The 14220-nt window shown below is 30.1% G+C and overlaps 2 protein-coding genes across 2 annotated transcripts; one reads left to right on the top strand and one right to left on the bottom strand.

The window, feature by feature from the left end:
• Positions 1 to 2390: 2390 nt before the first annotated feature.
• LOC124938982 lies at positions 2391 to 4235 on the bottom strand. The gene is made up of 3 exons (XM_047479502.1): positions 4040 to 4235; positions 2924 to 3607; positions 2391 to 2530 (listed from the first exon to the last, which is right to left on the bottom strand). The coding sequence occupies exons 1-3, from the start codon at positions 4233 to 4235 to the stop codon at positions 2391 to 2393; spliced, it is 1020 nt and encodes a 339-aa protein (XP_047335458.1).
• Positions 4236 to 8446: 4211 nt separating this feature from the next.
• On the top strand, positions 8447 to 13301 carry LOC124938325 (WD repeat-containing protein 55). The gene is made up of 15 exons (XM_047478747.1): positions 8447 to 8607; positions 8705 to 8737; positions 8827 to 8891; positions 8991 to 9078; positions 9161 to 9233; positions 10041 to 10147; positions 11464 to 11506; positions 11581 to 11637; positions 11738 to 11814; positions 11957 to 12005; positions 12102 to 12148; positions 12234 to 12307; positions 12524 to 12579; positions 12685 to 12805; positions 13005 to 13301. Exons 1-15 carry the CDS (start codon positions 8513 to 8515, stop codon positions 13058 to 13060), a joined length of 1041 nt encoding a protein of 346 aa, XP_047334703.1. The 5' UTR covers positions 8447 to 8512; the 3' UTR covers positions 13061 to 13301.
• Positions 13302 to 14220: the final 919 nt, after the last annotated feature.

Below are 14220 nucleotides of genomic sequence, written 5' to 3'. Positions count from 1 at the left end.
CTCTCTAAAACCTAAACGCCAAACATTCAGACGACCAAACCCCGACAACGGAATCCCAGCGAAGGAAACCATGAGCACAAGGATGATGTCCGGTACTGGAATGCTTCCTTATCCTTCGTTCATTGTTGTTTATTTCTTATTTGAACGCATAGTAGGGTTTATGTTTTTTTTAATTGATTCGCCTTGATTGAATTCAGATGTCGATGGGGTCCCTATTGATGAGGTTAGATGCGGTGGTGCAGTCTCATGTTGATTCGCCTTGCGGAGCGGGCGCTATTGTTGATCGCTTGATAGTTATCGATTGTGTATCGCGGTTGGTTACGTCTCACGAATGCATCTCGCGAATGCGTCTCGCGATTGTAATAATCACATATTTATAGGGTAAATATTCAGGTAATAAAACCTAAATAACTTTTGATCAGGCCCAAGACCAAAACCAAATACAAACTCAATAAATTCTAATTAACAATTGTAGAATTTATTATAAGTGTAGGGTTCATAACTCAACAATCTCCCACTTGGAGACTAACTTTATCATCTATCGATCGGTAGCGGCTTTCCATCTGGTGTCTTAACGAAGAAGATCAACTAAAGTTGTACACAACTTCATTTTCTCATTTGGCACAACTTTCGTCAACATATTAGTTGGATTGTCACTCTCGGAAATCTTCTCAATAGCTAATACTCCATCTTCTAAAGCTGGCCGGATGAAATGATAATGAACTTGTATATGTTTCGTCCTTCCATGATAAACATGATTCTTTGTCAAATGAAAGGTACTCTGACTGTCGCATCGCAACACACTTCCCTCGTAGTCTTGACCCAATTTTCTCAAAAAATGTTGTAACCACATCATCTCATTAGCAGTCTTTGTCAAAGCAACATACTATGCCTCACAACTTGAAAGAGCAACAATCTTCTACAATTTTAAAACATAACTAATTGTAGTACCTCCTAGAGTATAAGTGTTCTAGCTTCCTCCATCAAATCTTCAAAACCACATTCTCTAACATTTTCAAAATATGTAATGAGCTCCTTCAATCTTGTAATTGCATCATCAATTTCCATATCTTCTTGTTGAAGCAATTTACTAACACGATTAACTTTGTCTAAAAGTTTGTACCAAATGCATAAGCTAATTAAGAACTCAAAATCTTCTAAAGTAGACATCCACAAGCCTTTAGTTTATATCCTCCCAATTTGATCATGCTTTTCTGTAATTGATAATTCAACCAGAGCATCTCTAAACTCTACTACTTGATTTTTTTATTGCTCTAACACTTTCAATACGACTTTCCCAACGAGTCGTCGACAAGGGCTTTGGTGTTAAATTCTTCACAAATGTTTTAAGAAGATCCCACCGTTGTGTTGAACACGAAAACAATGTATAAATCTTTTGAAGATATCCAAAAAAATCTTTTGTTTAGTCACAAGATTTTGCAATATCACATATAACAAGGTTTAAACTATGACATCCACATGGAATATAAAATGCTCTAGGATTTACATCAAGTAACCTTTTTTGTACACCTTGATGTTTACCTTTCATATTGGAGCCATTGTCATAACATTGTCCTCTTATATCATCAATGTTGAGGTTTAGTTCAATCAAAACATCTTCTAGTCGTTTGAAAAGTCCAAGCCTCGACGTGTCTTCAACATTTATAAACCCAATAAAGAACTCATGCACCTTCACAATAATACCATCAATATCCACACATCTTATAACAATAGTCATTTGTTCTTGATGACTTATATCCGGAGTACAGTCTAGGATAATGGACAAATATTTAGCTTTTGAAATCTTCTTGAGGATTTTTTCTTTTATCTCTTCCGCCAACAAACTTATCAATTCATTTTGAATTTTGTGGCTAAGATAATGATAGTGAATTTTTTATCTACCATTAGTTGAAGGTGTTCTTTCATAGTAGAATCAAATTCCGCAAGAAATTCAATAAGCTGATAAAAAAATCCATTATTATTCTCATAAATCTTCTTAGTAGACCCACGAAAAGACAAATTATTTCGTGAAAGATACTTTACACTCCCAATTATTCGAGTTAGTATTAACTTCCAACGATTTGTCTGTATTTTGTTGTAGTCTTTTCTCCAATTCATTACATCTTAGAACATTGAGGATGTGTTCTGAATTACTTTCATGGTCTTTAATCTTTGAATAATGGTTACTCCAATCATTATTTTTATCTCCGGCCAAACTACTTGTCATAGTATTATGCTTAAATGATTTGCAATTAAACAAAAGACCTTATTCAACTCATTTGAATAAACGAGTCATTTCCTTTCTTGTTTCTCACCATTGAGAAGAATAGAAACGTAAAAATTAAAGGAAAAACGTCTTCCACTTATATTATCCTTAGGAAATTTAGCTTTTAAATCTTAATAGGACCTCGTTGAACTAACATTATCCTTTTTGAATCATTCATATTTCCCCATAACCCTGTATCATAGTTAACGTCAACATCCTTTTCAAATTCAATATTAACATCCGTAGTCATTGGCAGGGCCGACCCTGAGGATTGGGGACCCAATGCAATTTTACATTTTGTGGCTCTTAATACTATAAATAATTTTTTTTTTAATTAATAATTATAAATATTTTAATTAACAAAATATATATATCTGAATTAAATATATAACAACAATATCTCATATATAAAATATTTCATAATAAATATCAAAAACATTAATATAATAAGTTTTAAATGAAAAAAAGATACAATAATAATTAACAACTATGAAAACACATATCGATCTAAAAAACAAACAAACTATGAAAACATATTTCTCCTTGCATTTTTTGAAGCAAAATTTTCAATTAAGTCATCATATTCTAATTGTTCTAAACACTCTTTTTCAATTGATATCATCGCCAATCCATTTAATCTTTCTTGTGACATTGTACTTCGTAAGTAAGACTTTATCAACTTCAACTTGGAAAAACTCCTCTCTGCTGAAGCAACAGTAACTGGAATAGTCAACAAAATTCGATAAACGATCCCTATATTTTGAAAACAACCTGCTTCCCATAATGACCTTGTAAAATTAAGGATGTCAATTGAACTTTTTACTTTTTCCGATAACATTGTTTTCAAATTACTAAGCTCTTTAAATAACGCATCCCCAACAATGTCCATTTGTTGATTGTGTTTCAAGAAATTTTCTGATTTAGTGCAATCCTGCCTCAATTGCTCTTCACTAACACTTTTGAATTTTCTACTGAACAAAAATCCAAAGATTTCTTCAAAACGTTCAAGTTGTTCAAACCGATCCCGAAGCGATGTAAGAGCTTGGTCTATAATGCAAAAAAAATATGTAATTCTAAATTTATCCTCTAATGATTGATTAACATCGGCATAATCATTCACACCCTCATCAAATTTCTTCGGTCTTCGAGAAACTCTTTTTTGAACAAACACGGGATCAATGCCAACTTTACGTGCAAGTGTTCTAGCTTCCTCCATCAAATCTTCAAAACCACATTCTCTAACATTTTCAAAATATATAATAAGTTCCTTCAATCTTGTAATTGCATCATCAATTTCCATATCTTCTTGTTGAAGCAATTTACTAACACGATTAACATTGTCTAAAAGTTTGTACCAAATGCATAAGCTAATTAAGAACTCAAAATCTTCTAAAGCAGACATCCACAAGCCTTTAGTTTATATCCTCCCAATTTGATCATGCTTTTCTGTAATAGATAATTCAACCAGAGCATCTCTAAACTCTACTACTTGATTTTTTATTGCTCTAACACTTTCAATACGACTTTCCCAACGAGTCGTCGACAAGGGCTTTGGTGTCAAATTCTTCACAAATGTTTTAAGAAGATCCCACCGTTGTGTTGAACCCGAAAACAATGTATAAATCTTTTGAAGATATCCAAAAAAATCTTTTGTTTGGTCACAAGATTTTGCAATATCACATATAACAATGTTTAAACTATGACATCCACACGGAATATAAAATGCTCTAGGATTTACATCAAGTAACCTTTATTGTACACCTTGATGTTTACCTTTCATATTGAAGTCATTGTCATAACCTTGTCCTCTTATATCATCAATTTTGAGGTGCAGGTCAATCAAAATATCTTCTAGTCGTTTGAAAAGTCCAAGCCCCGACGTGTCTTCAACATTTATAAACCCATTAAAGAACTCATGCACCTTCACAATAATATCATCAATATCCACACATATTTTAACAATAGTCATTTGTTCTTGATGATTTATATTCGGAGTACAGTCTAGGATAATGGAAAAATATTTAGCTTTTGAAATCTTCTTGAGGATTTTTTCTTTTATCTCTTCCGCCAACAAACTTATCAATTCATTTTGAATTTTGTGGCTAAGATAATGATAGTGAATTTTTTTATCTACCATTAGTTGAAGGTGTTCTTTTATAGTAGAATCAAATTCCGCAAGAAATTCAATAAGCTGATAAAAAAGTTCATTATTATTCTCATAAATCTTCTCACTAGACCCACGAAAAGGCAAATTATTTCGTAAAAGATACTTTACACTCCCAATTATTCGAGTTAATATTAACTTCCAACGATTTGTCTCTTTGTTGATTAGTTCTTCCATCCTTTTGTCAATTGTTGTATTTTGTTGTAGCCTTTTCTCCAATTCATTACATCTTAGAACATTGAGGATGTGTTTTGAATTACTTTCATGGTCTTTAATCTTTGAATAAAGGTTACTCCAATCATTATTTGCAATAAAAACAAAAGACCTTATTCAACTCATTTGAATAAACGAGCCATTTCCTTTCTTGTTTCTCACCATTGAGAAGAATAGAAACGTAAAAATTAGAGGAAAACGTCTCCCACTTATATTATCCTTAGGAAATTTATCTTTTAAAATCTTAATAGGACCTCGTTGAACTAACATTATCCCTTTTGAATCATTCATATTTCTCCACAACCCTGGATCATAGTTAACGTCAACATCCTTTTTAAATTCAATTTTAACACTCGTAGTCATTGGTTGTTCAAGTATATTATCTTCATCCTCAATATTACTAATAGGATGTTCCAATATTTCATCTTCTACTCTTACTCATTATCATCTTGACTTAAAGGTAGAAAACGTTGATTTTTAGCATTGAACAATTTCGAAATCGAACCCACTAATGATTCGGTCATTGCCTCGTGTCGTTTCTTGATATTTCTTTTAGAAGTACCAGACTCATATTTCCGAAATCTTATTTGATCTTTATGATTTATAATCTTCTTTGTCATTTTAACCTAAAATATTTAAACTAATTTTTAGTAAAAGTATTTAACTAGATCTAGACTTCAAGACTTCAAAAATGGGAAAAAAAATATCTGGCGGTGATGTTTTTTGTAATAGCCTGATTTGAGATAATATTGATGATATGATATCACTATTCTACAATAAGAAAAAATATAATGATTAATATTTTAATTTTTAAAGTAATAAAGATTAAAGATAAACAATAAGAATAAGAAAAAAATTAAACAAATAACTAAATAATAACATCATTACCTCAAAAGATGATTGTTGATTTGTTGTTACGAATTTGTAAACTTGAAGAAATAGAAAATGATCGGCAACTTAGTAGGGATTTATGATTAGAAAATTATTATGTGAATTTGAAGATCGATAGAATCATAAGATATGAAATAGAAAATGAGGATTTAGGGTTAGACTTAGAAACTTAGAATATAAAATGATGGCCGCCGATTATGTTAGGATTTAGGGGACTTAGAAACTTAGAATATAAAATGATGGCCGCCAATTAAGTTAGGATTTAAGGGACTTAGAAACATAGAATATAAAATGATGGCCGGTTAGGATTTAGGGTTAGACTTAGAAACTTAGAATATAAAATTATGGCCGCTTAGTGGATTAGGTTAAAAAATTACTATTAATATTAGATAGAAAAGAGCAGTTGAGGCTTATAGGTTAAAAAATTATGATTAATATTATTAATATTAATTAGATATTAGGTTAGAAAAGTGGCCCAAATAATAGTATAAAATGAAATTAAATATAAACGAGTAAATAACATAGAAAGAGAAAAAAAAATTATAAATATATTAATATGAAAAGAGAAAAAAAAGGAAAAAAGAATATTAATAATATAATATAACTATTTTATAAGAAATTGGGGGCCTATGCAATTGCATAAGTTGCCTTACCCATGGCCGGCCCTGATTCCCCAACTATCCGGCCTTGATTCCTGCCCGCCCGTAGAGATGCTAACAAAATCATGACACTAACTTCATCCTCAAAATCAATCTCAACAGATAGAAATTGATTCACAATTATATTGAATTCATTCAAATGAGTAGTGACAGAAGTATCATCAATCATTCTTAAGTAAAAGAGTCTTTTCATTAAATGTATCTTGTTGTTAGCAGATGATTTCTCATACATATTAGAAAGAGCTTTCATCAGACCCATGGTAGTCTTCTCCTTTGCTACATTGTGAGCAACCGTCTTGGCTAGCGTCAATCGGACAACTCCCAACATTTGTCTATCAAAGAGTTTTCATTCAGCTTCATCCATCTTCTCTAGTTTCTCACTCAAAGGAACATGAAACTTCTTTCCATAGAGATAATCTTCAATCTGCATTCTCTAGAAGACATAATTTATCCCATCGAATCTTTCAATCCCATGTCCTATACTACTCTCACTTGCCATCATTTCTAATGCTCAGATCTATCATAATTGCTCGGATACCAATTGTTAGGATTTGAATCTCTCAAATTCAACCTGCTTGAATTAAACTGTAAAAACGCAAGAAAGAATAACACAAGAAGTCACAGATTTATAGTGGTTCACTCAAATTGAACTACGTCCATTTCAGAGCCGCCACCATATTTCATTTTGAAGAAAAAGAAGAAATACAGAGTTTTTGCCTCACACTTTATCTCTCTAAAATTCTGACTAATTCATGTAAACCCTTAATAATCACATATTTATAAGGTAAATATTCAGGTAATAAAACTTAAATAACTTTTGGTCAGACACAAGTCCAAAACCAATAAACTCTAATTAACAATTATAGAGTTTATTATAAATATAGACTTCATAACTCAACAAACACCTACTCGGTATAGACAAGGCTGACCCTAAGGTAAGTTCGGCAAGCCCTCGGGCTAAGGCAATCAATAAAGTGTAGCTTATTAGTTTAAGATAACAACAACTTAGAGTTTTTATTTGGTTATGTGTTCAAATCTCACTAAAAGTAATTTTTTATCAACATTTTAAACTAGAATTAGGGCAACAAAAAAAATATGCTCATTGTTAATTTACACAACCAACCTGATATATCTAAGACGGATCTATGTAGGGGTTTAGCCGTTTAGCCCACCTCGAATTTTATTTTTTTAAAAGTAAAAATGTGATACTACCCCTAATTTCTCAAAAAATTCAAAAATTTTCATTGTTTGTTTATTTAATTATTAAAAAAATAGTAAAACTTACATCTATCTACTTTTTTATCGTTATTTTTTTAAGTTTACCCCAACCTTGAATTCTGCGTCCGTTCCTAGTCGAAAGTAGGCAGTAAAATTGCAATGAGTATTGTCTAAACAACCAATATTCATCTAAATTTTTGTAAATAGTATGGATAAAAAATTCTGATTGTATAACAGTCATTATTGAATTATACACATTTAGTATGATAGATAAAAATATAGAGTTTGGTTAGAAGTATTAATTATTTTAATTCCGATTGATAATTTTTAAATTTATAAGAAAGAAATTATTAATATTGTTTTGTAATTAAAATTATTATTAATATTTTAATTTTAATTTTTATTATATTTTATTTAATTAAAAATAAAATATTATTATTTTTATATCTTAATTTTTACAATATATAAAATATTTAAACGTGTCATAATTTAATAAAATATAAACATTTAATATCTTATCATACTAATTATATATATATATATTTAAAAATTATAAAAAAGAGTTGATTAATTCAAATTTTTTATTAATTATAAATAAAAATTTATCTATTAAATATAAATAAAATATTATATATATTAATAATAAATCAAATAAAATATATTATTTTACTTAATAAAATATATTATAACATGATATAATTTTTTTATAATAATTTTTAAATTCTAATACTATAATTTAAATTTAAATTTTATTTTTTAAATAAAAGTATTACTATATCATCATAAAGTTTTCATTTTAAAAAGAAATATAATTGAAATGTTTGATCTAACTAATATTGTCATAATTTAAAAAAAATATATCTAAAATTTCAATTAACTATTATAATAATATTATTATAACTTTGAAACATATTAGTTTTCTAAAAAAATTTAACTTAATTGTTATTTATGCAATTAATGACAAATGTAATCTTAATAACCAAACAGGCCTTAAAAAACACCAGCCCTACCCGCCGCCGCCTATTCTTCCTCTTCTCCTTCTCAAATCCATTAACCTATTTCTTAGGAATCGAAGATTCTGTTCAAGCTTTCCAAGTTCAAATGGAGGTTAATCTAGCGGCGGTCCCGTTTGATGTCGATTTTCACCCATCCAGTCAAGTTGTTGCAGCTGGTCTAATCACCGGTGACTTTCTTTTGTAAGTTCAATCTCAATGATCTTCTTCTCTATCACAATAACAAACAATTCTCTTCTCTTCTCATCACTTATTATGTTTTATGTTTATCCTTGTTTAGGTTTCGATATGCTGCAGATACAGCACCAGAAAGGTACTTAACCGTTTTGTATTATATATGTCTGAAAAAGGATAGATAATTTGATGCTTATGTTATGTTATGTTTTTCTTTCGTTTCTTAAGGTTGCTGGAAGTGAAAGCACATACTGAATCATGCAGGACACTTCGGTTTATAAACGATGGTCGCGGTAATTGATTTTGTTATTTAACATTCTATTATTGTTAGATTTTATAAGGTTTATTTATGAACATGATTTCTAAGTTGTTTTCTTATGTTGAACGTCCAGCAATTGTGACTGGTTCGCCAGATTGCTCAATTCTCGCAACAGATGTTGAAACTGGAACTGCCATTGCTCGTTTAGAAGATGCTCATGGGTGGGTTGGGTTTATATATTTTCATTTACTTATATTTTCATATGCCTTTGAGGAATTGACATTTGATTCTGCTTTATATTAGGGATTCTGTTAATCGAATTGTTAACTTAACTGAATCAACAATTGCATCTGGAGATGATGCAGGATGTATTAAGGTATTGTCATTTGTTATATTATATGCTTATGCTTAGATTTGAATTGTATTAGCTATCAAAGTAATAAACATTATGAAATCAAAACTTTACACATTCAACTGAAGGGTAACATAATATGTACAGTTTGAATGTCTGATTCATGTCTTTGATATTCGACCTAACCTGTCTTGCTTTTTTCACTAGAGACATAATGAGTACAACAGTTTCCATTAGTATATCCTTTGAAATGGAAACTACAAAAGATATGTAATTCTATATGAGCTTGGATTATATATTTTTTTCTTACTTTATGATTATAATTTTTTAAGAACTGAAAATATGATTTGTTTTAGCTGTTGAAATAAGTTTTCATGTCATTTCTTTGCCACTGTTCACTTGTTTTCATTTTCTGTAACCACTGTGATTTGGTTTCCTAGTTAAAGCATTGTTGGTTAACTCCATTAAAACTTCTGGCCAAAATCACTAGTTTTATTTAAAGCTGGTTTAATGTACTAATTAAACCGATTATTTGGGGAAAAAAAAAAACCATGTTTGGTGGAAAGTGGATTTTTGGGGTTAATTGACTAATATCCTTTGTATTTAATATTTTTAAAATGTTGTAAAAAATAAAGTAAGGGTATGTATTTTAGTTGTGATTTGAATGATGAAGTGATTAAATATGACACATAAGGGGTTATCCCTTTATAAACAAGACCTTGGATTTTCTGAAGGTTATCTTGTTGCAGTAATACTAAGATTTACAAAGAATTCCAATTTTTAATTGAATTTCATAAGTCATATTTTATCATCTGGATCTGTTCCATGAAGGTGTGGGATACTAGACAACGTGCTTGCTGCAACACTTTTGATGCTCATGAAGAATATATCTCAGATTTGACCTTTGCATCTGATTCCATGAAGCTATTGGGAACAAGGTAAACAATTAATCTTGTTACTTGTTCTTCTCTTATAGTACATTGCAATTAATTATCGTTGCAGTATCATACATACAGGTACATTGTAAACTAAGACCTTTCCAATTCTTTCACCTTTCACTTTAACTTACCATTGCTTAAGAATACTAGACCATGAATCTCTAATTTGCATAGGTCACAAATTCAGTTTGGGGTGTGTTTGATAAAACTGAAAATTAAGTGTTGTATATTGAATACTGAATCTTAAGTGCCGAATGAGTTGATTGTCTTAAAAATAAACCTTAAAATATCAAAATTTTATGTACTTGCTATGTAAGTTGATTTGATTAAAGTTGAATCTAAGATGTGGAACTAATGTCGTGATAGTGATTAAATACTATTTTACCCTTATAGTGACTATATTACTAATTTGATATATTTCAAGGGGTTGAAATTGTATTTTTGATACTTTTACTATATTACTAGTTAAGTCATCCATAACTTATCCAATTAAGCCAAATATTTTAGTTTTTTTAACTTAATTTGAGCTGAATCTAAATAGTTAAGTAATTTTAAATAACAGTTATGAAATAACTTAATTTAATTTTAAATAAGCCTTAATCTAAAGATCAAGTGATATGTTGTATCCTTTATTCAACAACCAAGTTATATCGTCAGAGTCAATACTTTGGTCCTAGACAGTCTGTTATATTGATTAATTAGTCACTTGGAACAACAAATAAACCCATATCAGAAAGATTAACTAGTCTCTATGTTTTGGAATCTTCTTCCTAAAATCACATGAATGAAGTGAAGAAGAATTGCTTTAGGTCTGGTTTGATGTGAGCTATTTGGATTATCCAAATAATCCGACATCTCATCACCAATTACTCCTCCCATCAAATCATTCAAATCAACAACTAAGATAATAAAATTCCCTTACTCTTCTTTATTACATTTAAAAGTATTAAATAAGGATTTATTTGGGCTAAATCATCAACTAAAATAATAAAATTCCCTTATTTGTTTATTACATTTAAAAATATTAAATACTAAGGATATTTTGGTAATTTAGCCCAAATTAACTTACTTTTGATTGGATCTAGATTTTTTCAATAAAAGATAATTTTTTCCCAAAATAACCCCACATATAAACAATCCCTTATTAGTATTGATGTCCTCTACTTTTCATTGGGACAATCTTCTTGCATGTGTGCTTCTTTAGCTTTAGTTACAGACCAACCTATTTTTCTCTTCTCTTCTTTTCTAATGTGGTAGAAAATTGTTTTGCTTCAATCACTGACATAATCCTTAATTTTTTTTTGTACATCTGGAAGTGGTGATGGGACTTTATCGGTTTGCAATTTGAGGAGCAATAAGGTACATCTTTGTCCTTGAATGTTTGAATTATTTGTTCTACAACTTTTGCCTTCAATCATGTCTTCTATTTCCAGCTACAAACACGATCTGAATTTTCAGAAGATGAACTGCTCTCGGTTGTGATCATGAAGGTAATTTTCTTTAATTCGTGGAGCTGCAACAAGTTTGTTCTTTTTCTCCATATTTTTTTATTAGAGTAACATTATATATTTTATTTTTATTTGTTATCAGAATGGTCGAAAAGTAATATGTGGAACTCAGACTGGAAATCTTCTTTTATATTCATGGGGATTTTTCAGGGATTGCAGGTATGGTATGCCTTGGAGATCTTCTCACAACTATGGTTTTTCATTACCTTTTTACATATCACTTTTTGCCGCCTATCATTTTTCTGGTTGATGCTTGTTCTCAATTTCTTGTTTTTATTGATTTTTTAATTTTATTTTACAGTGATAGGTTCGTTGATCTTTCTCCTAATTCTGTTGATGCCTTGTTGAAGGTTAGGCCCTTCTACCCTCCATCATCTTCTGCTTTACTCTCAATTCGTTGCAAGTTCATTTTAAATATTTTGATATATTTTTTTTCTTTGAGTTAGCTTGATGAAGAAAGAGTTATTGTTGGTTGTGAGAATGGTATCATTAGGTGAGGAGTTATAGGTGTAGATTTAAATTTGTTTTTTTGATAGTGATGATCCATAACTTACAATTCTTTTTATTATAATTTCCAGCTTGATTGGTGTATTGCCTAATAGAATAATTCAACCGATTGCTGAACATTCAGAGTATCCAGTCGAACGTCTTGGTATGTCTTCAAGTGATTAGTGGGCTTCATTTGGAAACCCATTTTCTGTAAGATCTCTGGTCTGGATGTTAGATCCAGATTGGATCACATTTGGAAATCGAAACTAGTCCAACACATTAAAAGATTTATTGGCGGTTTCTCATCTGACTTCAAATACATAATCATGATTCATCCTCATTTGGATTCTAAATATGCTGTTGACTATTTTTCTGGCAGCATTTTCGCATGACAAAAGTTATTTGGGCAGCATATCACATGATAAAACATTAAAGGTAATATATATATATATATATTTCTATTGAATTATGCACACACCAACTCTTTGTCTATTATTATTTTTCCTTGTCTAATTTCTTGAATGTTACACCTGTTGCCAGCTCTGGTGTATGGATGATTTACTGCAAGATGATGGAAAGACCCAAAAGACTATGGAGGACAGTGACAGTGATGAAGATGGGATGGATATGGATAATAACAATTCAAAGTCTTCTTCCCGAGGTAATAATAATAATAATATCATTATTTGCAATAATTGAATTCTCTTAATAAGAATGTTATAAAAGAGAAAAAATAGTATATGATTCTTGTAGTAATAGTAGGTTCTCATTGTTGATAGAATTGTGTGGATGCATAAAATTGAATTCCATTGTGTCTATAGTTTTTTGACAACCACCTTCTTTCCATTATTTTTTTTCAGCAACCAAGAGAAAGTCTGAGAAAAAATCAGTTGCTCTCGACTTTTCAGACATGTAGATGAAGATTTTTCATACATATTTTGCGGGTTGTGGAGTATTGCAACGACGATCCTTCAGTTGTTTTACTGATTTGGTTAGGAGTAATTTTGTATGCAATATTTCAGTTTGTGTTTTTGTTGATTTTGATTAAAGGAGACTTTGAGCAATATCAAATTAGGCATATGATGTCGTGATTTTGATATATGATGGATGAACCAATATTTTCTTCAAATGTTGAAAAATTGTATGATTGTTACTCATTTTTGACATTTTCATACCAAATGAATCAATTCTTCTTTGTACAAAGCTTTTACAGTTTTGAAGCCCTAAACATGTCCCTCATGTTGTATTATGTAGTCAGGAAGTTTGCCTCATTTGCCCTAAACAGTCGATATTATGCTATATTCATATGGATTTTAATTGTCAAATGTTTTGTAGAGAAGAGAGTATGCTTTAACTCTTTAAGAATATCATATGAACAAAGTGTTTATTAGTGTTATGTTTTATTAATAAGGAAAATAAGATAATTTACAGAAAATATTCGGCTGAGGAATTGATTATGTTAGGTGATGCTATATAAGAAAGAGATCCTGATATGTAGAAAACACTAGACATTATTCGAGAAAATTTTCAAGATCAACTTTTCTCTATCTTTTTCATTCTCCACCAATTGTAAATTTTTAAGATCAATTTTTCTCTATCTTTTTCATTCTTCACCAATTGTATTCACCCTATTTGTTAGGATTTCTATCTCCTCTATCAATTAAATTGTTATCTTATATTCTATTCGTTCTTAAATCTAATTCTATTATTTATGTAATTTCAATGTATATACCTAATTCTAGTTTAAGGTAAACCGTAAACATAGTCAGACGCATGACTGAATAAAGTGCGATGAGTTGTCAAAATGAATTTTCTAAAATTCTTTGGAGAAAGTATTAAATATGTCGAAGACTGGATTTATGAGACAAAAAGATTTATTCGGGTTAACGATACGCTTGAAGAAGACGAAGTGCATCTTGTAACAATTCACGTGAGGGAAAAAACACTACTAAAGCTTAGGGAACACGTGGTCATTAAAACTCTCAGCAGAGGATTGACGTGGAGAGAGTTTTCTTTTGTATATGTCGTGGATCATCCCTTGCACATGACCCAAACTCACGTCGCAATAGTTGTTTT

This window comes from Impatiens glandulifera, chromosome 5 (assembly GCF_907164915.1).
Source record: "Impatiens glandulifera chromosome 5, dImpGla2.1, whole genome shotgun sequence".
Lineage (NCBI taxonomy): Eukaryota > Viridiplantae > Streptophyta > Magnoliopsida > Ericales > Balsaminaceae > Impatiens > Impatiens glandulifera.
This window is presented reverse-complemented; position numbering and strand designations above follow the sequence as displayed.